This window comes from Platalea leucorodia (assembly GCF_965183815.1).
Source record: "Platalea leucorodia genome assembly, chromosome: 25".
NCBI classification, from domain to species: Eukaryota; Metazoa; Chordata; class Aves; order Pelecaniformes; family Threskiornithidae; genus Platalea; species Platalea leucorodia.
In genome coordinates this window covers 470,072-497,959 of record NC_138847.1, presented here as the reverse complement: position 1 = coordinate 497,959, position 27,888 = coordinate 470,072, and the positions used below count along the sequence as shown (strand labels likewise).

The 27,888-nt window shown below is 51.9% G+C and overlaps 1 protein-coding gene across 1 annotated transcript in view; it reads right to left on the bottom strand.

Annotated features, from left to right (window-relative positions):
• Positions 1-20,228, bottom strand: part of LOC309600793 (olfactory receptor 14C36-like) — a gene marked incomplete at both ends in the record, with an annotated part of 247,700 nt that extends 227,472 nt beyond the window's left edge. Inside the window, one exon of the mRNA XM_082333380.1 lies at positions 20,091-20,228. Within this exon, the coding sequence (XP_082189506.1) occupies positions 20,091-20,228 (138 nt within the window). The remainder of the gene's footprint in view (positions 1-20,090) is intronic.
• Between the last annotated feature and the right edge of the window lie 7,660 nt (positions 20,229-27,888).

Here is a 27,888-nt window from a genome sequence, read left to right as displayed (position 1 = left end):
GCAACAAAATGGAAATGACTCCCAACTTCCTGCCCTTCCTCCTTAATACAGGAGCACATTTTCGTGCTTTCTTCTGGTCAAATTACTCAAGCCCTTGAGAGAGACTTCCTTCCATGGCTGATGGCAGAAGGAGATGTGGGAGAAGATGGAGCAGAAGATTCTCGGGAGGACCGAGCTTGGATGCAAGTTACAAAATCTTGGATTACATAAAAAGTTTGGCATAATGGTATGTGCAACGATAACTGCAATGGTATCTCCATCTGCAGTGGTACCTGCCTCTGCAGTTGTATCTGCATCTGCAGTGGCATTTGCCTCTGACGTGTAACCTTAATCTGTAATGGTATCTGCAGCTGAAATGGCGTCTCAAATGGTGTCTACATCTCCAGTGGTAGCTGCAATGGTATCTGCATCTGCAGTGGCATCTGCGTCTGCCTACAAGTTACAAGTTACAAAATCTTGGAATATAGCCTGCACTGCATAATATTCTTGGCTTCTTTTTAGTTATTTATTTTTCTGTTTATATTTCACCTTTTGGGAAGAAAGCAAAAGTGGACGCGGTTATTTTGGATTAAGAGAGAAGGTGTCATTTTGACCAGAACTTCAGATTGCCAGAGTTGTTTGGTTTTTTTCTTTCTACTTTTGATTTTTGCAATCAGATGCCCCTGTATGCTCTGGCTGCTCCATTTCCCAGCCCCTGGGGCAGCGGGAGCATGCTGACCAATAGCACTGGCCTGCCCCTGCTTTTACTGTTTTCTGCGTTGCCTGGCTCACGCCCGTCCCCCGCTGCTGAGGAAGCGGCGTCTCTGCAAAGAGCCAGGGCAGAGCGTGTTCTGCAGCGGGGTCTGGAGATACAGACGCTGCGGTTGTTGGTGGCTCCTTACCCGCTTCTGCAACAGGGTCAGGACAACTCTAGTCGGGTCCGTGTTGGAGCCGTTTGAGTGTCGGAGGCAATGAAGGGATTTCTTTGGTCCCTCCCCGACAAAGGCAGTGTGGGCTGGGAGTAAGAGTGTTGTATGGGTCAGGAGGGTGTTTTCTTCCTCACAGAGACGAGCGTGCCTCCTGTACGAGCAGGACTCAACCTGCGAATCCCCAGCAGAAGGTTTCTTGAGCAGCGCTGTGCCCCCTTCCCCCAGCTCTGAGCTCCTGGGCCCCTGGGGAGGCAGGAGGAGGGCAGGGACTGTGAGAGCCGGAGGCAGAGGCCAGGAGAGGGGATGGGGGAGCGGGGTGGAAGGTGACATTGCTGGGGTGCGGTGAGGTCACTTGCATGGGAGGAAGCTGATTGGTCAGGAGCAGCAGGTGGCAGTGAGGTGCTCAGTGCCTGCCAGTGACAGCGCAGAGAGGAGGGAGCTGGGGGGCAGAGGAGAGGCCGGTTGGGGGGCAGGCAAGGGGCCAGCAGCGAGGGGAGGGCTGGGGCGGGGCTGCTGAGGTCACTTCTGCCGGAGACGCTGATAGGGTAGGAGCAGGCCCGTGGCTTGGAAGTTGTTTGTGAGGTCACTTCTGTCCCTGCAGGTGATAGGCCAGCAGCAATCTTGTGACTGGGTGGGTGTTTGTGAGGTCCCTTCAACTGGAGCTGCTGCTAGGCCGGCAGCAGGCTGGAGGGGCATTGCCGGGTCTCTCCTCTCCACTGTGGCCGTGGTGTCTTCTCCTCCTGCCCCCTACCAGGACGAAGAGCCTGGCTGAAGGTCCTGGCGGGCTGCGAGGAGCCCTGGAGCCCTCTCCTGCCCGGGCTGAGCCGGCCCGTGCCCTCGGCCTCTCCCTGGGTGGGGAGTGCTCCCGCGTCCTGGCTCCAGCTGGTGGATGTCTGTCCTGTATTGGGATGGGGGGGACGTGTGGGTGTGGAGGGAGGAAGCCCCATATGTGGCACGGTGTTGCATATGTGGTCTGAGCAGTGCTGAGCAGGGGATAATGCCCCGGTGTGCTGTGTGTGTATCTGTAATGGTGTTGCTGTCTGCATCGGCATGTGTAATGCTGTCGATATCTGCAACGGGATCAGTATCTGCAATGGCCTCTGCATCTGCAATGGTATTTGAATCTGCCGTGGCATCTACGAAGGTATCTGCATCTGGAATGCTGTGTGTGCAACCGTACCGTTGTCCGCAACTCTCCAGTGCAGATGGCGTTGCAGGTGCAGATACCATTGCAGATAGTGTTGCAGATGCAGATACGATCGAAGGTTCGGATGCCCTTGCAGATAACATTGCAGATGCAGGTAGTATTTCAGAGGCGGGTGTCACTGCAGGAATCACTGCAGATGCAGGGACAACTGCAGGTGCTGTTGCAGATGCCAGAAGAGATGCAGATTCCATTGAAGTTAACAATGGCAGATGCAGATACAATTTCAGATGCAATTGCAGGTGTGGGTATTGGTGTCTCTGTGTTAGTATCGGTGTCTGTAATGGTAACTGTAGGAGTACCTGCATGTGTAGTAGTACCTGTATCTGAATCTACAGTTGTATTTGTCTCAATGTCTACAACTGCATTTGTATCAATAGCTTATCTTGGAATGGTAACTCTGTCTCTTGGAGAATGGACTCTCATGGTATCTGTACTTCTATGTGTAACTGTATCTGTACTTGTAATTGCATCTGCGGTGGTATTCGTGTAATGGTGGCCGGGAGTGCACTTCTGTACTGTTTAATTATATCTTTACCTGCCGTTGTATCTGGGACTTTATGGATTTTGTGCCTGTATCTGCAATTGTATCTGAAATTCCATGGGCATCTGTATCTGTAATTATACAAGTTTATGCAGTGGTATGGATGATGGTGCTGGTACCTGTGGTGGTGATGGTGCCAGTAGTATCTGTGCCTCTAATGCTGTCTCTGTCTGTGCCTGTAACTGTGCCTGTAAGTGTACCTGCATAGGGAATGGTACCTGTGCCTGCACATGGACTCGCAATGGTTTCTGTAGGTGTCTGTGTGTTTGGTTTCTGTATGCGCGTGAGTCATTCTCTCGCTAGCTGCAATAGTATCAGCACGGCTCTCTCTAATGGTCTCTGTACCGCTGACGGTCTGGGTATGGGTGTGACTGTCTGTAATGGTATCGCGGTCTCTGTACTGGTATCAGGAGCTGTAAGAGTAGTGGTAGAGGCATCTGCAATGGTATTGGTACCTGCCTGGGTAAGTGCAATGCTGTCGATACCTGCAATGGGATCAGTATCTGCAGTAGCACCAGCAATGGTTTCTTCAATGCCAGCGGCACCTGCACCTGAAGCGTTATTTGCCAATGGCATCTGCAGGGTTAGCAGCAGCGGTACGTGCATCTGAAATGGTGCCTGCCCTGGTGTTGGAACCTGCAATGCCACCTGCAGTGGTATGTTCAGTGGCACCTTCTCTCTGTTTATCGGTACGTGTAGTGGTAGCTGTGTGTGTAATGCTGTCTGTAAGTGTAATTGTATCCGTACCTCCAGCTGTCTCTGGATCAGCAATTGTGTCTGTGTGTGTTACGGAGTCTGGAGCTGGAGTTCTGTCTCTGCTTGTACCTCTGTGGGTATTTGTGTCCATCTCTGTAACTGCACCCGTGTCCGTCGTTGTCTTTGTATCCGTGTCAGCATCCTCATCCACCTCCCTGTCGGTGACTGTCTGTGTAGTTATCTGTATATTTCTCTGTACCTCTGCCTGTAACAGCACATCTGTGTGTAACGGCAGCTGCAGTCGTATCAGTGTCTTTATGTGTAAGGGTTCCTTTGTCTGCCATGGTGCCTCAGTCGGTAGTGGCGTCACTTGCTGTAGCTGCTCTTGTTGGTGTAATTGAATGTGCACTTGCGTGTGAGACCATCCTTGTATCGTCAGTTGTGTGTGTAATTGTACCTTTATCTGGAATGGTGTCTGTTCTGTGCCTGTATTTGCAATTGTATCGGCAATTCAGTGTGAATCTGTGTCTGTAATTCTGTCGGTCGCTGTGATGGTACTGGTACCTGCATTTCTAATGGTGCCAGCATGCCTGTCTCGAATGGCATCTGTAGCTGTACCTGTCCTTCGGCCCGTTACTGTATCTGCAATGATACTGCATCTGCAATGGTGCCTGCAATCCTTCAGTGCCACCTGGAATGCAGTATTGGATCTGCAATGGTATCTGCATCTGCAACAGCATCTGCAATGGTGTCTGCATGTGGAATGGCATTTCTCTCTGAATTTTTGCATGCATCTGCAATGGCATCTGTGGTCATACCTGCACTTGCAGTAGCATCTGCAATGGTGTCTTCAATGGTATCCTCATGCAATCAGATGTTCTTCTGCCACTCTAGCTGCATCTGCAACACCGTCTGCAATGGCATGTGCCTCTGCAATGCCATTTGCATTGTTATCTCCATCTGTGATGTTCTGAGGAATGCATTGTGCCTCAGCAATGCCGTCTGCAAGGGTGTCTGCAGTGCTAATTCATTCTGCAATGCCATCTGCAATGGCATCTGCATCTGCTGTGGTATCTGCATCTGTAACGGAATCTGCAACGGCAAACACATTGCTAAGAGCTTCTGGAATTGCTCCTACAATGGTATCTGCATCTGCAATGGCGTCTGCACCTGCAATGCTGTCTGCATCTGCAATGGCATCTGCAGTGGTATCTGCATCTGGAGTGGTCTCTGCAATGGCATTTGCTGTGGTATCTTCAATGGCACCTTCAATGCTATCGGAGCATGGACTTGAAACTGCAATGGCATCTGCGTGGTATCTCCATCTGCAATGGCATTTGCCACTATTTCTGCATTTGCATGGGTATCTGCATCTGCAATGGCACCTGCAGTAACATCTGCTTCTGCACTGGTGTCTGCCACTGCAGTGGTATCTCCAATGGTATCTGCCCTGGCACCTGTGTCTGCAATGGCATCAGCACCTTCAAATGCTTCATTTGCAATGGCACCTGCAATGGCCTCAGCACCTTCAGTGGCATCTGCATCTGCAGTTCCATCTAAAATCTCATCTGCATCTGCAGTGTGATCTGGAGTGGTCTCTGCAATGGTGTCTGCATCTGCCATGGGATCTTCATCTGCAGTCACGTCTGCAATGGTGTGTGCATCTGCTACGGCATCTGCAATGGAGTCTGTAACGGGCTCTGCAATATTTTGTGCTGGTAACTCTCGTTGTATCTGCATATTTAACGGGTGTCTGTAATGCTATCGGTATCTGAGATGGTATTTGTGATGCTCTTAATAGCTGTATTTCTGATGGGACCAGCATCTGTCTCTCGTATGCTGGCTGTACCCGTAATTGTAGCTGTAACTGTATCTGTCTTGGCAATGGTATCTGCATCTGCACGTGTACTTGTAATGGCTTCTGTGAGTGGACACGTATCAGTATCTGCAGAGGTGTCTCCCTCTGCAATGCTATTTGCATCTGTGTTGGCACCTGCAATTGTCTCTGCATCTGCAGTGGTATCTGTGTCCCCAGCGGTGTCTCCACCTGCTATGGAATCTGCACTGATATCTGCATCTGCCGTGCTCTCTGCATCAGGATCTGCAATGGTATCTCCATCTGCAGGTGCATCTTTAATTTTAACTGCATCTGCAGCTGGTATGGTGCTCTGCTTTGGATTTGCTCCTACACCAGTGCTGATATCACAGGGGTGTTTTGCTTATTGCTGAGCAGTTCTTACTTAGAGAGCAGGGAGGCCTTTTCTGCTTCTCGCAGTGCCCTGCCAGTGAGCAGGCTGGGGGTGCACGAGAAGCTGGGAGGGGACACAGCTGGGACCGCTGACCCCAGCTGACCAAAGGGGTATGCCAGCCCATCGGATGTTGTGCTCAGCAATCAAACGGGGGAGGTGGCGGGGGTGGGTGGGGAGGGGATACTTGCAGGGGGCTGCTGTTTCTCAGGTACTGGCTGGGCATCGACCAGGTTGGTGGTGAGCACTTGGAGTTTTTGCATCACGTGCTTTTCTTGGTTTTGTTTTTCTTTCTTGTTTTATTCTCCTTTTTTTCTTCTTATTAAACTGTCTTTATCTCAACTCTGAAGTTTTTTCACTTTTACCCTTCCCATTCTCTCCCCATCTCTGTGGGTTGGGAAGTGATCGAGCGGCTGTGTGGTGCTCAGCTGCCCACCGGGGTTAAACCCAACGTGGGGGTCGAAGGGTCTGGGGTAACAAAAGATTTGACCAGAGCATATTAGAGGGAACCTATGATTATTACATCTGCTTAACAGTTGTGGTCGCGATGTTGACTTACCTGTTCTCAACATGGGTTTATCTGATCCGTGCCATGCTGCCTTTTTTGCTGTGCTGTGTAGCACTTGGTGGTGTTTTGCCTGGAAGAATGATGATAAAAGCAGTGGCCTTGAGCCTGCTTTGGTATTTGTGCCGTGCATTGATGCCTTCCCTGTATTTTGGGAACCATCTTATGGAGACAATGAACAATTCCTTTTCTTCCCTTTTCTCCTCCGAGAGCCAGTCGGTGGAGGAAACAGAGAATGGCACCTTCCCCTTTTTCTTCTGTGGGGCAGGTATTTTCTCCCTTGTTACAATAACTCTTCAGTATCTTGATCATCCTTGGGTAACCAAAATACTCCTGTTGGTGCTTCTCAAGAATATTGTCTCTGCTTTTTCAAAGGTTAACCAAGTAGAAATATCAGCATAGGGATATGACCCAAGGCAGCGTGGTTATAGGTGGGAAGGCATGTGGAAGAATATGGGCAGGTACCTGGAAGAGTTGTCACCTGCGGTGGTCTGGGACTTCAGCCCCGAACAAGTGTGGGATCCCAATGAAGTGACAGAATGTTTGAAAAAAAGGATGTCCTGGCCCTGGCTGTGCCAAAGAGACACAAATTGTCGCACTGTTCTGGGGCCTGGCCTGTGCCTACTGAGCACTGTTCATTCCCTGTTCAGGAGCCTCAAGGAGAAGAGAGGGTCTCTGCATCTGAAGACATACAAGCAGCCACTGTGGCTAAACCGGAGACCCAAGCCCCAGCTCTATCAGTTACCCCTACAGTCGGCTCCAGCTGAGCGTGAAGGAAAGGCATCCCTTCAAAGAAGATGGTGCAAAGGACCAAGTCAAGTGGCCCCCTGGTGAGGGGCGTATGCAGTATCGGAGGGAATTAGCTGGGAAGACAAACATCATAGCCCCAAACATACCACCCCCCCGCCTTACTCCTTCTTTCCCCAGCTTTATTGCTGAGCACGATGTCATCTGGTACGGAATATCCCTTTGGTCTGTTGGGGTCAGCTGTCCTGGCTATGGCCCCTCGCAGCTTCTTGCCCACCCCCAGCCTACTCACCGGTGGGTCAGAGCAAGGAACAGAGAAGCCCTTGACGCTGTGCAAGCACTGTTCAGCAACAGCTGAAACATCCGTGTTTTATCAGGACTGTTTTGGTCACGGATCCAAAACACAGCCCCATCTGGGCTGCCATGAAGAAGATTAACTCCATCCCAGCCCAAACCAGTGCAGTGAGGCATGTGCTACTCCTACCATGAGAGCGACACAAAGCAGAGAGCATTCAGTAACATGGGAGGGGCTGTTTTATCCCACAGGCCTTCAATGCCATCTCTTGAAAACAGCCCGACTGCAGCCAACCCCAAACCCCCGCCTGCCTGGATGGGCTCCCAGTAGCAGAGACGTGTTGGTGCAGGGGGCAGATGCAATTTTTGGCAAAGGACTTGGGAGAAAGGGGGTGTCTGTTTCTCAGGACAAGAGGGAAGATCTCTCGCCTCTCTCCCCTGCTGTGCCATCTCCCTGCTCATGTCATAATGGCCCTTCCGATGATGTGGGCTGATGTCACAGGGGGATGCACTGCATGACAGGGAGGTCTCCCCGGTGCCACGGCAGTGCCGGCACTTGCCAGCGAGGCCTGGGTGCTGCTGGGCGCTGCTCAGCAGCTCCCCACCGCTGCCCTTCAGAGCTGCTCCACGGCTGGGAGCAGGGTCGGGAGGCAGCAGGGATGCACTGGGGGACCCTCGCTGACAGACAGGAGAGGAGCAGGTCAGAGAGGAGTTTTGGGTGAGGAGGCGGGAAGAGCGTTCCTTTTCCTGAGCTGAGGGCAAGCAGCAAGCGCGATGGAGGGCTGCTGCACCATGGGTGTCAGCTTGAAGCTGAGCTGCTTGTTCCCCACACTCCTGCAGCTCTGCAGCAAGGGTGAGGGTTTGGGGAGCTCCTTCCTGAGGGGTCGCATCAGGGCTGTCAGCTGTCAAAAGCTGGAATTGCTGGGCTGTGGGGGTGGCCGGAGAGGGCTGGGGGCTGCCATGAGAGCCCTGCCTGAGGATCCCACTGGGCTTGGGACAGAATGTGGCTGCCAGGAGTGCAGGTCCTGGTACTGGGGCTGCCCTGAGTATCAAAGCTCCTTTGGGCATGGCTCGGTCCCCTCAAAAGTGGGGCCATTGAGGGCCAGCTTTCTCTGCGAGCTGGCAGTCTGAAAGTGTGGCACAGCCCAGCTCCACAGCCATGGCAGTGTTTTTCTGTGCTCTTTGTGTACAGCAGCATCTGTCATCGCCTGGGCAAGGAGCTTGCTGAGAGTCTGTGAGCTGGCCAGCCCAGGGCCTGAGACCTCTTTCCCTTGCTTTGCAGAGATCGTGGCTATCTGGGGAGCTGTGTCTGATGGCATCCTGGGACAGCTGAAGCTGGACAAGGGAGGCTGGTGTCCTGGTCCCTCTTGCCCTGCAGGGGTTCAGTCCTCCTGAGAGCCAGGGCCCTGAGGAACGATCCCTCCCCGAGGGATCCCTCACACCAAGAGCACCCCATGTGCCCAGATCAGCTTCTTGGCCAACCGGGAGAGAAACCAAGTCCAGCTCCAGCCTGAGAAAGCATGCAGGACGCCCTAGGGCTTCGCTCTTCCCAGTGGTCAGAGTGGAGAGACCAAGCAGAGAGAAAGGGGATGATGCTTGACCCACTTAGTGGATGAGGGGAAGGCTGTGGATGTTGTCTACTTGGACTTTAGTAAGGCCTTTGACACTGTCTCCCACAGCATTCTCCTGGAGAAGCTGGCTGCTCACAGCTTGGATGGGTGCACTCTACGCTGGGTTAAAAACTGGCTGGACGGCCGAGCGCAGAGAGTGGTGGTGAATGGAGTCAAATCCAGTTGGCGGCCGGTCACGAGTGGTGTTCCCCAGGGCTCAGTACTGGGGCTGGTCCTGTTCAACATCTTCATTGATGATCTGGATGAGGGGATTGAGTGCACCCTCAGTAAGTTTGCAGATGACACCAAGTTGGGTGGAAGTGTCGACCTGCTGGAGGGTAGGAAGGCCCTGCAGAGGGACCTGGACAGGCTGGACTGATGGGCTGAGGCCAACTGTATGAGGTTCAACAAGGCTAAGTGCTGGGTCCTGCACTTGGGTCACAACAACCCCATGCAACACCGCAGGCTTGTGGAGGAGTGGCTGGAGAGCTGCCTGGCAGAAAAGGACCTGGGGGTGTTGGTTGACAGCCAGCTGAGCCAGCAGTGTGCCCAGGTGGCCAAGAGGGCCAATGGCATCCTGGCTTGTATCAGGAATCATATGGCCAGCAGCACCAGGGAGGTGATAGTGTCCCTGTACTCGGCACTGGAGAGGCTGCACCTCAAATCCTGTGTTCAGTTTTGGGCCTCCCACTCCAAGAAGGCCATGGAGGGGCTGGAGCGTGGCCAGAGCAGGGCAGCGAGGCTGGGGAAGGGTCTAGAGAACAAGGCTGGGGAGGAGCAGCTGAGGGAGCTGGGGTTGTTTAGCCCGGAGAAAAGGAGGCTGAGGGGAGACCTTATTGCTCTCTACAGCTACCTGAAAGGAGGCTGCAGCCAGGGGGGGTTGGTCTCTTCTCCCCAGTAACAAGCAATAGGACAAGAGGAAATGGCCTCAAGCTGTGCCAGGGGAGGTTTAGGTTGGATATTAGGAAAAACTTCTTCACTGAGAGGGTGGTCAAGCATTGGAACAGGCTAAGCAGGGAAGCGGTTGAGTCTCCATCTCTGGAGGTACTTCAAGAACGGATAGATACGGTGCTCGAGGACATGGTATAGATGGACTTGGCAGTGTTAGGTTAACGGTTGGACTCGATGGTCTTAAGGGTCTTTTCCAACATTGATGATTCTATGAGTCTATGATTCTATCCTGGGTCTGTGCCACGGATAATCCCTGGGAATAAATCCCAGGGGTATTCCTTGTGCTGGAAATGCCTGGGATCATCTCTAGCCAAGAGATGGTTGCAAATATTTTGAGGAGGGGAAGTAAAAAAATGGAGAACATGGCTTTTTTTTTACCAAAGCTTTCACTTTTCCTCTCTAGAGTAGTCATTCATCAGCCCTTTTGTCTTTTCCCTGGGCAGGGTGTCCTGGTTGCAGGACTCGGGACCTTTGCTATGGTCCAAGAGTGATTCCACAGCAAAGGAGTGGTGTTTGCTGCTTGCAGATCCATCTTCCAGCTGGACATTGATGAGTTATGGCTGCGGGAGCTTGTGTTCCCCACAGGGATTATCCCTGGTGAGAAGGCAACGGCCACCCTCCGCTTTCCCCCTCCAGCTCTAGGGGATCATGGGTTGCATGCCCCCTCTTCCTTGTGAAGGGCTGGGAGAAGTAGACATTTGCCACCAAAGGTCGGGGGACAGCTTGAGCTCCCCCAACACAAATGACTCCCCAGGAGCTGATTCTATAAACGACCTTTTCGCTAGAATTTTGCTATGAATGTTGCATGGAAATGTGGCCTGCTGTGGCAGTGATGACGTTCCTCCTCCTTGCAGATGATGTCAAGATGGAGCTGCTGAACTACAAGCTACGATCATGAGCCACCTCCTTCCCGTGGCCTGTTGTGGATACCTGTGTGCAAGAGTGTCACCTGAGAGCAAGGGGACAGCCAGGTTCTTTTAGGGCTATTTGGCAGAATGATTACAGCACTAAATTGTAGTTAAAATTCAGCTTTATTTTCTTAACAGGATACTATGATTAGCATAGCACTGAATTTATTATTAGAATAGCACAGGATTTCTACGAGCAGAATCAATGTAGTACAATTTATAAGTAGTGTAATACAGAATTTATAATACAACTTAACTTCTGATTTCTAATGACCTGGATCCTAACCTAACTTAACTTCTGATTTCTAATCTCCTGGACCCTCTGCAGATTGGGTCAAATCTTAATACATGGTTTGCTGTGTCAACATAACAATCATAATCAAGACTCGAAAAGTGTGTAAAAGAACAGGAGTCACTCACTCAGACCTCGGAAGGAGCAGACCATGGTGGAGGCGTCCTTGGCCACTGGAGGGTCACAGGTCTCAGTGTCCTGCAGCAGTTCCAGTCCAAGGTCCCCCCTTAGGACTTGTAAATACTTGATTTGTAAGCAGTGCTCTGTCTCTAAAAACAAGGAAGCAACAAGAGGACACAGGAGGAAAGGCAGAAGGAAGCCACAGGAGGCAAGGAAAGCAAAAACAAAAAAAGGAGGAGAAAACAGGATGAAACAAGAGGGAAGAGGAGGCAAGAAGAGGAGGAGGAAGAGGCAATAGGAGTCCAGAGAAGGAAACAGGAGAAGGAAAAAAAGGAGGCAAGAGAAGGACAAAGCAGGACCGAGGAGGTAAGAGAGGAGGAGGTGACAAGAGGACAGAGAAGGAGAAGGAGGAGGAGGCAACAGGAGGTGAAAAAAGAAAACTGAACAAGAGAAGAGAGCAAGAAAACAAGGGGGAAAGAAGCATGAGGAAACGAGGAAACAGGAAGAAAAAGAGGAGGAGGCAAAAGGATGCAACAAGAGAAGGAGGAAAGAGGAGAAAACAAGAGGAAAGAGGAAGAGGCAGAGGAGAAAATGAAAAGACATAAAAGGAGTCAATGGGAGATAGCAGGAGAAGCAGGAGGAAAAGAGAGCAGGGCATATCAGGAGTAGAGATGAGGAAGAGGAACAGGAGGATGAGAAGGAAAAGGCAAGAGGAGGAGGAGAAGTAGGACACAGAATCCAAGAGGAGGGAAGAGGAGGCGACAGGAGGCTGAAGAGGAAGAGAAGGAAAAAGGCACATGAGGCAACGGGAAGGAAGAGGAGGCAATGGAGTGCAATAGCAGGCCAGAAAAAGAGTAGGAGATAATGAAGGAGAAGGAGGCAAGAGGAGTCAAAGGGAGGCAAGAGGAAGAAGAAGAGGAGGAGGCAAGAGGAAGACACAGCAAGAAAATGAAGGTAAATGAGGAGTCAAAAGGAAGCAACAGGAAGAAAAAGAGAAGGAGGCTAGAGGACGCCATAAGGCCCAAGAGAAGAAAAGGGGATACAAAAGAAAAAGGAGTCAGAGGAGTCAGAGGAGGAGGAAGGAGGTAACAGGAGTCAACGGGAGCAATAGGAAAGAACATGGGGAGGGGGGAGACACCAGCAGGCAAGAGCAGACAACAGGAGGCAAAAGGAAATGGTGTCTTCCTCCTGGCGCCTCCTCTTGCATTTGATTGCCTCCTGCTCCCCTCTTCTGCTCTTGCCTCCTGCTGCCTCCTCTTGCCTTCTCCTTCTCCTCTTCCTCCTCCTCTTGCTTTCCCTTGCCTCCTTTTCTCTCCTCCTCCACTTGCCTCCTTTTGGCCTCCTTCTCCTCCTCCTCTGCCCACCACTTGCCTCCTCCTCCTCCTCTTGCCTTCTGCTCCTCCCCCTCCTCCTCCTGCCTCTTGCTTCTCTTGCCTCTTGCCTCTTCCTCCTTCTAACTCCTCGCGCCTCTCACTCCTCTTGCCTCATCTTGCCTCCTCTTGCCTCCTCCTCCTCTTGCCTTCTCTCTCCACCTCCTCTTGCCTTCGCTTGTTTTTCCTTGCCTGCTCTTCCCTCCTTCTCCTCTTGCCTCCGCTTTCCTCCGGGAGAAGAAGGGAAGAGGAGGAGAAGGAGGCAAGAGTGTAAAAGAGGGAGGAAGAGGAGGCAAGAGGAGGCAAGAGGAAGAGGGGGAGGGTGAGGAGTAGAGCAGAAGAGTGAGGAGAAAGCAGGCAAAGGAGGAGCAGGAGGAGGAGGAGGAAGGCAGAGGAAAGCAGAGGCGGCTGAGGAAGTGGAGGCAAGAGGAGGCACGAGGCGTCAAGAGTTGAGGAGAGGAGGCGTGTGAGGTGGAGAAGAAGAGCGTGTCAAGAGGAGGGAAGAGAAAGGCAGAGGGGTGTTAGGAGGCCGAGGTAGCAGGAGGGAAAGGGAGGCAAGAGGCAATGGAGGAGGAGGGAAGAGGAGGCACCGGGGCAGGGCAAAAGTAGAGGCGCGAAGAGGGAAGAGCAGAAGAAGGAGGAGGAGGAGCGAGGAGAAGAAGGAGGAGGAGGCGTGAGGAGGCCAAAGAGGTGGAGGCGCGAAGGTGCCGTAGGAGGCAAGAGGAGGAGGAGTATGGAAGAGGAGGCAATGGGAGAAAGCAGGAGGAGGCAAAGGCAAGAGGCGGTAAGAGGAAGGAGTAGGAGGAAGAGGAAGAGAAGGAGGCAAAGGAGAAGGCCAAAGGGTGTGAGGTGAAGAAAAGAGGAGGAGGAGGAGCCTGAGGCAAGAGGAGTCAAGGTGTGGGAAGAGGAGGCGGTGGGAGGGTGCAGAAGAAGAGAAGGGAAAGGCAAGAGGAGGCAAGGTGAGGCCGCAGGAGGAGGCGCGAGGAGGAGGCAGCAGGATGGCCCAAGAGGCGCGAGGAGGCGCGAGGAGGAGGAGGCGCGAGGCAGAGGCAAAAAGGCGAGGCGCGAGGAGGGCAGAGCAGGGGGCAGAAGGTAAAGGAGGAGGAGGCAAGCAAAAGCACAAAAGGAGGAGAGGCGAGGATGGGAGCTGAGGTACCAGGAGGCAATAGGAGAAGGAGGAGGCGGCAATGGGCGAGAGCAGGAGGAGGGCAAAAGAGGAGGCGCGAGGAGGTGAGAGCAGGCGAGAAGGCCAAAGAAGGAGGAGGCAAGCAAAAGCGTAAAAGGAGGAGGCGCGAGGAGGGCAGAAGAAGCGCGAGGAGGAGGAGGCAATAGGAGGAAAAGAGAGGAGGCTAAAAGAGGAGCAAAGAGGAGGAAGAGGCAAGGGAGGCTGAGTAGGAAAAGGCAAGAGGAAGAAGAGAAGTCGTCCCTAGGATGGAAGAGGAGGGAAGAGGAGGCTGTGGAGGAAGAGAAGGCCAAAGGCCGCTGAGGCAAGGAGAGGCGCGAGGAGGAGGAGGTGAGAGAGAGCAAGAAGGCGGCAGGAGTAGGAGGTAAAGAAGGAGAAGGAGACAACAGGAGGCAAGAGGAAGAGGGGGAGGCTGAGGAGTAGAGGAGTGAGGGGAAAGCAGGCAAAGGAGGAGCAGGAGGAGGAGGAGGAAGGCAGAGGAAAGCAGAGGAGGCTGAGGAAGTGGAGGCAAGAGGAGGCAAGAGGCGGCAAGAGGCGTCAAGAGTTGAGGAGAGGAGGTGTCTGAGGTGGAGAAGAAGAGCGTGTCAAGAGGAAAGAAGAGAAGGGCAAAGGGGTGCTAGGAGGCAGAGGTAGCAGGAAGCAAAGGGAGGCAAGAGGCAATGGAGGAGGAGGCAAGGGAGGCAAGAGGAGGCACCGGGGCAGGGCAAAAGTAGAGGCGTGAAGAGGGCAGAGCAGGAGAGAGGATGTAAAGGAGGAGGAGGCAAGAGGAGAAGAAGGAGGAGGAGGCAAGAGGAGAAGAAGGAGGAGGAGGCGCGAGGAGGCCAAAGAGGGGAAGGCGCGAAGGTGCCGTAGGAGGCAAGAGGAGGAGGAGTATGGAAGAGGAGGCAATGGGAGGAAGCAGGAGGAGGCCTGACCTCTCAGAAATTATGGAGAGTGGCTTTGCTGTGCCATTGACCTGCTCTCTCAGCTCCCTGGGATGCCGACCCTCCTGTCATGTACACTGGGAACGATTGCGTTCGTCCACGTGACCCCTGACTTGATCCACATCCACCGCTAGTTCTTCTCCTCCACAGTCCTGCCTCAAGTAACAGCAGCCTGGGAGACCTTGCTGGGGAAGACAAAGGACAACATGACGTAGAAAATCTGAGATCTGTCTCTTAACTAAATTCAGCACTGGCCACACAGAAGCTTTCTTTTTCTTTAAGTGTTCCTGAAGCAGTAACAGCTCGTTATGGTGTCCTTGAACTGCCTTTCAGGTTTACACTAATCTCAGTCTGGACTATTGCTGTGCTTAGAGGATGCAGTTCTTGAAGAGCAGCTGTCCTGAGCTCTGCCACCACGCCTTGGCAGTTTATTTTACCAGTGTCACAGCTCCGTCTCCAACAGTAATGGCTCCAGCTCACCCTGGCTTTGCCCCTGGCAGAGGGCATTGCTGTGCATTTGGGCTGAAGCACCTCAGCGGTGGCACCAGGCAAATTTAGACTTGCCAGAGGGAAACCTGGTACCAAGTGTCCGAGACTTCATGTGTGCAAAGGCTTTGCTTCAAAGACATGGCAAGGACAAAAGAGAGCTGCATGTCTTTCTAGCCCTAGCGTATTATCTGTGATAATTCTGTTTCTCCAGGAATGTCTGCATGCACTCCGCTTCTCCAGAGGCATGAACCCAGTTTGTCTGACCCAGAGGTCTTTGCACATGTCTGGCACAATGGTACAGCTGGCCTCCCGTGCCACATCTCTGTAATAAAATGGATTTCCTCCGTGCCGGTGTCTGGAGGTTGAGCTCTTCTTCCAAAGCTGAGGTCAGGAACAGGCTGAAGAAATTGCCCCCACAAGGCTGTGCTGCTGTGCTTGGGTTCTCCATGGGCTGAGGGCAGCAGGGCATGTGGCGATGTGTTAGGGCATGGGCTTGAGCTGAGCCTTCACCTGTGGGTGCCCAGCGCCCCTGCAGATGGTGAGTGATCCACAGGGATCTGCCTGGGATTGTCTCTCTGTGGCTTTTGGGCACCACAGCCCGCTTGCTCTGCAGAGCAGCGTTGCCAGATCCGGGCCCTGCGGGAAGCACAGGGAAGGGGCAGGAGTGGCCGCATGGACACAGTCCCCTGGGAAAAGGCTCTCTAGGGTCAGGGATGTCCCTGGAGAAGAGCAATGGAGCAACTCTGTGCTTTCCTGGGGGAATAAGTGACCTAAAGAAACCTATGTCTGCACACACCAGCTCAGGGCAGGCTGCTCTTTCACTGGGGCAGCAGGAGCACCCTGGGGAGCCCCCGGGCCAGGAGCCTTGTGCTGGGGAGAGGGGCTGGCTCAGCGGGGCTGTCGGCAGTGGGCAATAGGGATCTCCTGGAGACAGTGGCAGGGGACACAGGCAGGCACTGACCTCCATCTCCTCGTGCAATGGCTGGCCCCAGCCCGGGGACTGATGGGGAGGCTGACCCTCTATTGTGAATCCTGATTTAGGATCCTGCCGCCTACGCCAATTTGTTGCAAATGGGTGATTTAGGTTGTTTAAGGAATCACCAATAACGGTATTAGCAAAAGTGGTTTTAATATGGTGGTGTAAAAGTGCAACTTAACAAAGTTCGATGGCAAGGTCCACTCTATTAATGACTGCATGGAAGAAACGTACAAAGGAAAACTGAGTTAGACTTGTGTTAAAATGATTTACAGAGAGTCCGGGGATACAAAAGATTAAGGAGAACCCACCCATTGAGTCATGAGGTTCAGAGTAGACCCCCTTGCTTTCTAAATTCCTGATGGAGCTTAGGTGTGGCTAGGTCCAGTCTCAGTCTCAGACTTGGAGAACGGTTTATGTCTAAGGGGTTGTACATGAAAAGTTTATGTAACATTTCATTAGCATCAATTCAGCATGCAATCAAAGACAAAATCAAAGTTACCACACTACAAGGTTATGCGCAGTATCAGTTGCTTACCAAAGATCTGCCGTTGGTAAAGGCCTCTCTGCCTCGAGGAGCAACCTTGCGAGGTGTCCCAGTGCCAGGGGAGATCACCGCCATGCCGCCATGCTGCCGAGCAGGGAGAGCTCAAAGAAGGCTCACTGAGGCTGTCATATTTCTAGGATAAAGTGGTTGGCTCATACTCAAATTACATGTGATAGGAAAGGTATACATGAGGCTCCTTGTACTCACAACTTTCTTTGTCCCTTGATAAGTTTTGGAAAAGCCACCCGCTATTCATGTGTCAGCCACGTGGTTGGCGTTCCAAGCTCATATGCATCGACGCTCACTGTGCCACTCTGCTCTTTTGTGGGTTTTCAGAGAACAGATTGAAACATGAGGAGTTCATGGCCCTGCTACGGCTCAGGCCTTAACGTCTTCTGGAGCCTGCACCAACCCACTGCCAGTCTGGTCAAGGGGCTGAGCGCACCCATCACAGGCCATAGAGGAACCAAGAGGTTCCCCTCCTTATCAGGGTACAAAGCGTCATTTTTAGCAGCTAGCCCATCAGTTTTACTGCCAAAAGCCTCATTTTTAGGGCCGAAATCCTCATTTCTCGGGTCCCAAACTGTCTTTTATTACCCATAGCCTTTTTGTAGGGACCACAGTTTAATTTTTAGGGTCTAAGCCCTCATTTTTAGGGCAGAAAGGGTCCTGCACTTGAGTCACGACAACCGCATGCAACACTACAGGCTTGGGGAAGAGTGGCTGAGAAGCTCCCAGTGGAAAAGGTCCTGGGAGTGTTGGTCAACAGCCGGCTGAATATGAGCCAGCAGTGTGCCCAGGTGGCCCAGAAGGCCAATAGCATCCTGGCTTGTATCAGGAACAGCGTGGCCAGCAGGACCAGGGAAGTGATCGTCCCCCTGTACTGGGCACTGGTGAGGCCACACCTCAAATCCTGTGTTCAGTGTTGGGCCCCTCACTCCAAGAAGGACATCGAGGTGCTGGAGCATGGCCAGAGCAGGGCAGCGAGGCTGGGGAAGGGTCTGGAGCACAAGTCCTATAAGGAGCAGCTGAGGGAGCTGGGGTTGTTTGGTCTGGAGAAGAGGCGGCTGAGGGGAGACCTTATTGCTCTCTACAACTGCCTGAAAGGAGGTTGTAGTGAGGTGGGGGTTGGTCTCTTCTGCCAAGTAACAAGTGATAGGACAAGAGCAAATGGCCTCAAGTTGTGCCAGGGGAGGTTTAGATTGGATATTAGGAAAAATGTCTTCCCTGAAAGGGCTGTCAGGCACTGGAACAGGCTGCCCAGGGAAATAGTTGAGTCCCCATCCTTGGCAGTACTTAAAGACATGTGGATGTAATGCTGAGGGACATGGTTTAGTGGTGGACTTGGCAGTGCTAGGTTAACGGTTGGACTCAATGATCTTAAGGGTCTTTGCCAACCTAAATTGTTCTATGATTCTATGACTCTATGATTCTATGGTGACAGTTGTTAATTGGGGAGCAGACTGGGGCAGAGAAGGGGTAGATTGGGAAGAAGAAGAATGGGTATGGGAAGAGGAGGGATATGCAAGGGGCTAGCTGCATGTGGGCAGAGGGCTGACCAGGGCTGGTCTGGCCAAATCTGTGCCTAATCAGCATGGTCTTGCCATCTTCTTAAACTCTGCTCCTGGCCATTTGATGTGTGAGTGTGCTCAATGCTGGATGTGCGTTTGGAGTGAATTTATGGACATGCTATGCTGGCCAAATCCAAGTGAGGCTGGCTGCAGAAAGAGGACACCAGGATGTGGAGAGACCCAGGGTTCCAACTGCCAAGTGGGTAACGGCCCCAAGACTGGGCAGGGATCTGAGCAGACCCAAAGCCCAGGCCCACACTGCAGGGACGGCAGGTGTGTGTGCCCATGGGTAAGGGGCTGCACAGACCACTTGTGACCTTCACAGCAGATCAGCCCGAAAGGGGGAATGGGCTGGGGACGTTTGTGTCACTCATGGTTGTATGAGTGCTGCTGGTGGCGTGGTGACTGTAAAGGTGCTGTTCCCTATTGGAGCTGGTCTGTGTATGGTTGGGTGTGTCCATCTTTGTTTCTTTGCAGACCCCTGGATTTTGCACCTTCAATTTTGGTGACTCCACCTTGTGCAATCTCCCACTTTGTGGGGTTCCAGCCACTGCCCACCCCAAGCACACGCTCTCCCTGTAGAAACCCCAGGCTCTCCAGGAAGCTCCAGACCCCCTCCTGGAGGGTGTCTTCTTCCCTGTCATATGTGGGACAACTCTGAGTATGCATTCACCACCTCCATGGTCACCACACACCAATGGGTGAGTCCAAATTCCAACCCTTGGTCTCCAACAGCTACCAAAGTGACAATGAGCTTTTCTCTCCCAGGTCCAAGGAGAAGAAGGCCCTTTTCGGGTGAAGTTCCTTGGGCCTGTTGTTGACATCATTAGCTTTGGAAGATCTCAACTTTAAGTTAGTGCACTAGGGAGATCCCAACTTTAAGTTAGTGCACTAGGGAGATCCCATTTTACTACAGAGATGTCTGTAGTAAAGATGCTCTGTCCCAGGAAGACACACTTTTATATCAAATCCAGGTGAGACGGAGCAGGTTTGTTCCTCAGGAGGAGTAGGATGAATCCAAACATTTATGTAGAAACATAATAGACACTGATAACCATACAGACAATGATAACAAAAAGGCTAAAAGACAAACAAAAAGACAGGCCTGCAATGGGAAACCCTAGGAATCATTTGTGAACAGTGATGGAAAATGTATCAGAGTTGAAAAACATTCCTGAAATCACTTTCCTAATGGCCACTTTGAGCTCTTGGTTCCTCATGCTGTAGATGGGGGGGTTCACTGCTGGAGGCACCACTGAGTACAGAACTGCCACCACCAGATCCAGGGATGGGGAGGAGATGGAGGGGGGCTTCAGGTGGGCAAGCATGGCAGTGCTGATAAACAGGGAGACCACGGCCAGGTGAGGGAGGCGCGTGGAAAAGGCTTTGTGGCGTCCCTGCTGTGAGGGGATCCTCAGCACGGCCCTGAAGATCTGCACATAGGACAGCACAATGAAAACAAAACACCCAAATGCTAATGGGAAAGTAACAAGTACAATAAATTCCTTGAGGTAGGAGTGTGAGCAGGAGAGCTTGAGGATGTGGGGGATTTCACAGAAGAACTGGTCCAAGGCGTTGCCTTGGCAGAGGGGCAGTGAAAGTGTATTGGCAGTTTGCAGCAGAGCATTGAGAAACCCAGTGCCCCAGGCAGCTGCTGCCATGTGGACACAAGCTCTGCTGCCCAGGAGGGTCCCGTAGTGCAGGGGTTTGCAGATGGCCACGTAGCGGTCATAGGCCATGATGGTGAGGAGACACAATTCTGCTGACATCAAAAACACAAACAGAAAGAGCTGGGCAGCACATCCTGCATAGGATATGGCCCTGGTGTTCCAGAGGGAATTGGCCATGGCTTTGGGGAGAGTGGTGGAGATGGAGCCCAGGTCGACGATGGAGAGATTAAGTAGGAAGAAGTACATAGGGCTATTAAGGTGGTGGCCGCAGGTTACAGCAGTGATGATGAGGCCGTTGCCCAGGAGGGCAGCCAGGTAGATGGCCAGGAAGAGCCAGAAGTGCAAGAGCTGCAGCTCCCGCGTGTCTGCGAATGCCAGGAGAAGGAAGTGGGTGATGGAGCTGCTGTTAGACATCTGCTGCCTCGGGGCATGAGGGACTGTCCAAGAGGAAAAAGACAGTGACAAGTTAGGAGAGATTCCCCCCCGCTCCCAAATGTCTCTCTGTCCTTTCAGGAAGACCTTTGGCAGTTCCCTTTCACAAGCTGTGGTTGGTGCTGGCTGAGGGTGCCCCAGGGAGCAGGAGGCTCTGCTGGGGGCTCTGCAGGGGTCAGTCCTGCCCTACAGCAACAGGTAAATAGGAACACGGGGTGATCTCAGATTAAATCCGCTCGTGATATCAAAGAGCTTTTCAGCATTGTGGCTCCCAATTCACCTGACTGCAGAGCAGAGCTGTGGGGAGTTTGGGTTGTGCCTTCTGTTCTAGTTGCCCCAGCACAGCTGAGGAGCGGTTTGAATGCAGCAATGCCTGGCATTTCTGCTGCACTGCAAGGGAAACCTTGTGGGTGCTGAGACTGGGCACAGGGACTGTCCCTTAGTGCAGAGTGAGGACAGCCGCTCTGTCCATCAGCCCTGCTCTCAGCTGCCCTGTGCTGGCAGCTCTTCCACCTGGAGGACTATCGCACTCGGCTGTTCCTCCCAGAAGAAAGAGGCCACTGCTGGGAGCAGAGGAATCCAGTTTCCCAGTGCAGATCTCCAAACCCCTCACCCCATCTCATCGCACATGAGTTTTAACTCTCTTTGGTGGTCAGGCTGCTTGGGAAGGTGTTGTGGTTTAACCCCAGGCAGCAACTAAGCACCACGCAGCCGCTCGCTCACTCCCCACCAGTGGGATGGGGGAGACAATCAGAAGGGTAAAAGGGAGAAAACTCGTGGGTTGAGATAAGAACAGTTTAATAATTGAAGTAAAATAAATTAGAACAGTTAAATAGGCAAAGCAAAAAAAAAAAAAGCAAAACAAGGAATTCATTCACTACTTCCCATCGGCAGGCAGGTGTTCAGCCATCCCCAGGAAAGCAGGGCTCCCTCACGCGTAACGGTTACTTGGGAAGACAAAACGCCATCATACCCAATGTCCCCCCCTTCCTTCTTCCTCCAGCTTATATACTGAGCATGACGTCATATGGTATGGAATAGCCCCTGGGCCAGTCTGGGTCAGCACTCCCCCTGGCTGTGCCCCCTCCCAGCTTCTTGTGTGCCCGGCAGAGCAGGGGAAGCTGAAAAGTCCTTGACCAGTGTGAGCGCCACTTAGCACCTATTTAGCAACAGCTTAGCCCTACTTAGCAAGAACCAAAGCATCAGTGTATCATCAACATTGTTCTCATCCTAAACCCAAAACACAGCCCCATACCAGCTACCAAGACGAAAATTAACTCTATCCCAGCTGAAACCAGGACAGAAGGCAACCCATGGCCAAGTCTCCATGCTATTAAGGGCAGAGGCTCTGCTCTGTGAGTGAGGAGATCAGGCGGTTGCTCCAGGGAAAGCATCTGCACTGCAGGGGATGGCAGGGAGATGCCTGAATCCCTATATCTCCTCCCTCTCCATGCTCACAGACCCCATCCCAGCCACTGTGTGCTCAGCTCTCCCCTGCGGGCACCTCCTGGCAGCAGGGCACTGCCCAGGGGCATCTCTGTGTGTGGAGGGGTAAGGAGCAGCTCAAACAAGTCCTAGTGAGAACTGGGGTCTCATTGCCTACTCCAGAGCAGAGAAATACCATTGCCCACCCAGCCTACCAAGAGTGGATAAACTCAAATCACAGATTTCTTCCCTTTCAGGCAATCCCCTACCTTGACATCCAACTTCAAAATGATCCTCTGCAAATGTCCTTTGGGTGATGTAGAAGTCTGAGCAGCCCTGACCCACGCTGCACCCTCTGGACAGCAGAGGGATCCTGCCCTGCTTCCATCCACAGGTTTTCCCCACAGCTTTCAAGGGCGCTCCCTGGGCAGGCTGGGGGCTGACCTGGTCAGACGGCAGAGTCCCTGCCCTGGTGCACAGCCTGCTGGGGCACAGTGACCCTGCTCTGAAGAACAACCCTGGGCACCCACAGGTGCACACCGATCTTCAAAATCCCAGAAGGCGGCAGCTGTATTGCCTTTTCTTTCTGATGGTGCAGCAGGGAAGTCCTCCTCTGCAGCACGTCCTCCTCCTCTACATTAGAGAAACTGTGAAAGTTCTCATGAAAATCCCACAGGCTGTGGGATGTGCCAGCTTTTGGATATCCCTCCAGGAACACCAGCTACATTGTCCTGCAACCAGGGACTTACCATGTGGAGGGCTGTGAAGATCTCTCCCATGCAGTGAGCTCTCAGCATCCTCCAACTCCACACTGCCTTTACAGTCTCTCTGCCTCACCCCTCTCCTCTCAGCCCTTGCAGGCAGTGCCCTCAGCCCTGCTGCGCTTTAGAGGAGCTGCTCCTGGGCAGAGCTGTCTCTGCAGTGCTGCCCACTTGCCAGCAGCTCCCTCCATCCCAGGAGCCCAGCCCAGCTCAGCAGCAGAGGCCCAGCCCAAGGCAGCACTTTCTCTGCCCCTCTGGGCTCCCTCCAGGTGTCCCTGGGGCTCCAGGGGAACCTGCTGTGAAACAGGCTGAACTCATCACTGATGTTCCCTCCCTCAGCTGGGGGGAGAGACATTTAACCTCCAGCAGAGTCATTACTGCTATTAGAAAAAGATTTGGACATGAGAATCTCTTTTTTTGTCCCATCCTTAGACAGGACACCAGGAAGGTGACAGGGAAGGATCTAACTTCTGCAAGCTGGGAGGATGTGTTCTGTTGAGTGCATTGAAACATTTCATTCTGGGTGTTTAGACCTGGGGCTAGGAAGACATGCAGCTCTCTTGTCCGTGCCATGTCTCTGGTCTGAAGCAAAGCCTTTGCACACACTGGGTCTTGGACACTTGGTACCAAGATTTCTTACAGCAAGTCAGAGCTTGGCCTGGTTCTTCTGAAGCTGCAGTGCTTCAGCCCAGATGTGCAGCAATGCCCTCAGCCAGGGGCACAGACAGGATGAGCGGGAGCCGTTAATGTTGGAGACAGAGCTGTGACATTCCAAGGCATGGTGGCAGAGCTCAGGACAGCTGGTGTTCAAGGACAGCATCCACAAGCTCAGCAGGGGTCCAGGTAAGAACTCAATCTGTGTGACCACCGTTGAATTTAGTAAGAGCAGGTGTGTATTTTTAATGACTTGAAGGATATGAGAGAGTACTTTTTCATATACATTTGTAGAAGACATCCCATTGAGGAGAGCAGGGCACGGCTGCCGTCCCAAAGGACAGACGCAGTCTAGAGGGATGGGCCAATAGGAACCTCATGATAGCCAATAAATATTCCACCAAAGCCCTGCTCCTGAAGTGGATGTAGACCCTGAAATGTCCTAGGACAGCGACTGGCTAGGCGGGTAGCAGCTCCACAGGAAAGAGTCTGCTCGTCCTTGGGTTCCATTAGGCAAAAGATGAGCCATCAGCAAAGATGGCCAACAACATCCTGGGCTGTGTGAGCAGGAGCACAGCCAGGGCAAGTGATTCTCTCCCTCTGCTCAGAACTTCTGACACTGCATCCAGAATACTTGCCCAGGTTTAGGTTCCCCACAATGCCAGAGAGATATTGGCAAGCTGGAGGGCCACAAAAGTTCAGTGGAGGGCTACAGACATGGTCAAGGCTGGAGCACTTGTCCTGCAAGGAGAGGCTGAGGGAGCTGGGCTTGTTCACCCTGGAGAATGGAGGGCTTTGCGGGGAGGAAGGAAGAGACTTGCATTGCCTACGGTGAGGTTCCCAAGAAGACACCGTGGTGCAAGGCAGGAGCACAGGAGACAATAAGCTGGAACACGAGAGGGTCAGGCTCAATACAGGGAGAAACTTTTGCAAGGTGAGGACAGCCAGACATGGGAAGCCATTTCCCAGAGCGTGTGCGCTGCCTCCATCCCTGGAAGTTTCTCAGACTCATCTGGATAGAACCATGAGCAACCTGGTGTGACCCTGCTTTGAGAAGGATGTTTTCTACAGATATCTAGCCAGGTCCCTTCCAGCCTGAATGACACTCTCATTCCTCACCCTTCATGTCCTCAACACTACAGAAAACACTCAGGTTCCCTCTGACTGTGGAAATAATTCACATCAGGTACAAGGCAGCAGCACAGCCACCCCAAACAGTCCCGATGCCATCCCCGGCCTCATCTTTAATTTACTGCTTCCCTTCTTCCCCCCTCAAATTCTTTACTGTTCTCATTCTCACACCTTCCATAAAGGCCAGCCTACCCTCGCTGGCTGGGATGGACTGCATTGTCTTCATAGCAGCCCGGAGGGTTCCATGTTTCGGATTTGTGACCAAAACTCTTTTAGCTATTGCTGAACAGTGCTTAAACAACAGGAAGGCCTTCTCTTGCTGTTTCTCACGCTGCCCTTCCAATGAGTGGGCTGGGGTTGGGCAAGAAGTTGTGAGGGGACGCAGCCAGGACGGCTGACCTCAAATGACCGAAGGGATATTCCATATCACAGGGTATCACGCTCAGCAATAAAAGCCCAGGGAAAGGAGCAGCAATGGGGGACATTTGTGGTTATGACATTTGTCTTCCCAAGTCACTGTTACATGTGATGAAGGCCTGGAAGCTTTCCTGGAAATGGCTGAACATTTCCCTGTCAATGGCATGGAGTGAATGAATTCGTTTTCGCTTTGATTGTGAATGCAGCTTTGCCTAACTTATGGACCTTTCTTAATTCCAGCCCACGAGTTTTTCTCACTTTTACCTTTCCAGTTCTCTTCCCCCAGCACTTTTGGGGGAGTGAGCGAGTGACTGGGTGGCTGATTAGTTACTGGCTGGGGTCAAGCCACCACACTTGTTAATCCTTTCCACATTGGCCATGCTTGTCTTCTTTTACATCCTCCTGTGGTGTCTCTGAGATGGTTGCTGTGCCACTTTCTACCTTGGGCAGCAAATCCATGAAACAGGTCACCCCTTACATTACCTGTAGTGTCCTGCAATTGCTCACGGTGTTATCTTGTCAGAGTGTCGGGCATCTGCACACATACCATGACGTCTGAGCCACTGCCTTGCAGTGTTCCCAAAGAGAAGAGATTCAGCTGAAGCTGAGGGTCTCAACATCAGGCACTCATGGGAGCAGAATTCAATCACTGGCACCCAGGAATGTCACCTTTATTCATTTCTTCTCCTCCCAAGACCTGAGCAAGTGATGGGGAGAAAGGAAGAAAGGAGAGGGTTCCTCATTGCTTTTGCAGTCCGCACACACAGCTGAATTTTGTCCTACTATCAAAGGTTTAATCCAGGTTAGTTTGGCTACCAAGCATGATTTTTTGAAAGTGTCCAGATACTGTGTGCTTCTCTTTTTAAGGAATAGGGAGTCTAGAAAGGCATCATCCAACATAAACAGCTGTCCTACAGACATCTGTGGAGAAGAGGTGAATTTTACTCATGAAGATTATTAACCAAGCAGTGCAAACCCTCAAATTAACATAAGGAGACTGAGGCACCTACATGCTGTTATGGATGTCATAGATCCACACGACACAGGATGAGTTAGAGCACCTAAAGGAGGCATCTGGAGGGCTGGCTGGTGCTGTCAATGAAGAAAATTAAACAGTACTGGAGAGCAATGAGGAATGTCAATGTTCTGAATCAAGAGCTTGCTGGAAAGAGCCAAAAGGCTGGGTCTGGGTGAAAGCTACCCCATGCTCTGGGGGTAAGGTATGCAGTTCAGACATCTTCCCTGGTGGCTGATTCTCTGGACCTGCACCATGCAGCAGCCAGGTTTCTCAGCAGGGCTTTCCATTTCCCCTTCCAGAAATGACCATGTCTCTCCAACATTCATGGACCTCTACCTACAACTTGAGAAAGCACATTTTGTTGAGAGGAAGACCTCCCTGACGCACATCTGTTCTTGAGGTCCATGAGCTTGTGCAAGGCTCGGGGTGGAGCTCCTTTGGTGCCGATATTAGAGCACCCTCTGAGCACCACTACCTGGACAGGTGAGGTAAGGTCATCAACATTTAAAGAAACTATGAGCACATTTTCCATCAGCTGAAATGCCTTGAACAGTTTTCATCCATAGACAACGCATTCTCGTGATGCCAACATGGACATTTCCAGCCTGTGTACTACACTCGGGAGAAGAAATACTCATCTCCCCTGTTACACCCCTGACCCTGCTCTGCCCAACGTACTGTGTATTGACTCTCAGCACTCTTTCACATCTTTTCACAGATCCTGCTTGAACTGACCACTTCTAAAGGCATCTTTTCAGCAGGCTGCCTGGGCGTACGCATTTCCCACTGTCCATCCAGCTTTCCTTCTCCCATTGATCTCTCCCCATTCCCACACCTCTCAGCTCCCCAGGTGCTGCCCTGAGCTTCAGGCAGTTTGCAGCTTGCCTTGCCTTTCAGCAGGCTGCCTGATGGCCTCTTGAGCCATCTCCTCACTTGTGTTTCTACCTGTTTTCCCATGTATCTCACTGAAAGTGTTCCACTAAGGTTACCAACAGTGGGAAGTGGACTTCAGTGGAGGAAACTTGGACTGCATCTATTATTTTTTACTGAGCTATTCTTTTCTTTTTCTTTTTTCTTTTTTCTGTTTTTTTTTTTTTGTGTGCTTTTTTTTTTTTTTTTTTTTAAATTGGGAGGTAAGAAACATTCTTCTGTGAGTGTGTGCAGCTGGTTCTCCAAAGAAAGCAGGTGAGAATGTGTGCAGATGAGCTGAAGCATTGAGATACAGTCTTTAGTGGAAAGAGCTTAGAGGTGAGAAATCCTGATGCAAGTCCCAGGTGGCCACTGAGAGAAATGACCAGTAGAGGGTGTCACAGGGGGACCAAGGATGACGATGGGACACAGGACAAAGATGGGCTGTACAGTGTCTGACAGAAATGATCTTAACTTCCCTACATCTGCAGACTTCATCAGGAGATATTCTGGATGAATATGAACTGGAGAAGGCTGATCTCACTTGTTCTGTAAGCAGAAAAATAAAGAAAACTGGAAAAAAGAAGAAAAACTGATTTATTGTTCCTTCTTATTTAAATCTTCTCTCCTTGGCTACTCTTCTGAAAGTTTTCAAAGTAGCCACAGAAGACTTGAAGAACCAGGAAAATGATGCACAGAGACATGGCTTGTTAGGGTGCTTTCCACGTTAATGAGCTCTCTGGTGCCAAGTTCCTGAACTGCAAAGACTGAAAGAATGAACAAGCCTCTAAAGAAGTGGAAGGCAGAAGCAAGCACCAAGTTTCTGAGGGCATTGGAGTCCCCACTGAGGGCCAACACTGACAGGGCCATAAAGACAATGAGCTGTCAATGTGTTGGTCTCTGGGGGCTCATCAAGCAAAAACTGGGAGACACTGGTTGCAGGTGGCAAAGGCCGTGTGCTGGTGGCTCTGATACCATGTAAGCCCTTGGTGTTTGTTTATGATCAGAGTGGCCACGCCCTGACCCCCAGGACCTGGTAAAGGCAGTCCTTCATGCCTTGCTCAGGACTCTGCCTAGGGTCAGTGTGAATGGGGGGTTGTGGCGGGGGCAGGAGGCAGGTTGGTGGCAGATTCTGTTCCTTTAATGACAAAGGTCTGGTTTTCTGGGGATGTGCCAATGCATGTGAGTTCCACAAAAACCATCTGGCTTCATAGGCCTGCTAATGGCCCTCAATCACCTAAGCTGTCCCTGTCCCAGGCTTGCTTGCCTCCTCAATTTGGATCCATATCCCAGCACTGCACTGCACACCCTCCTTATTCTGCTGCCC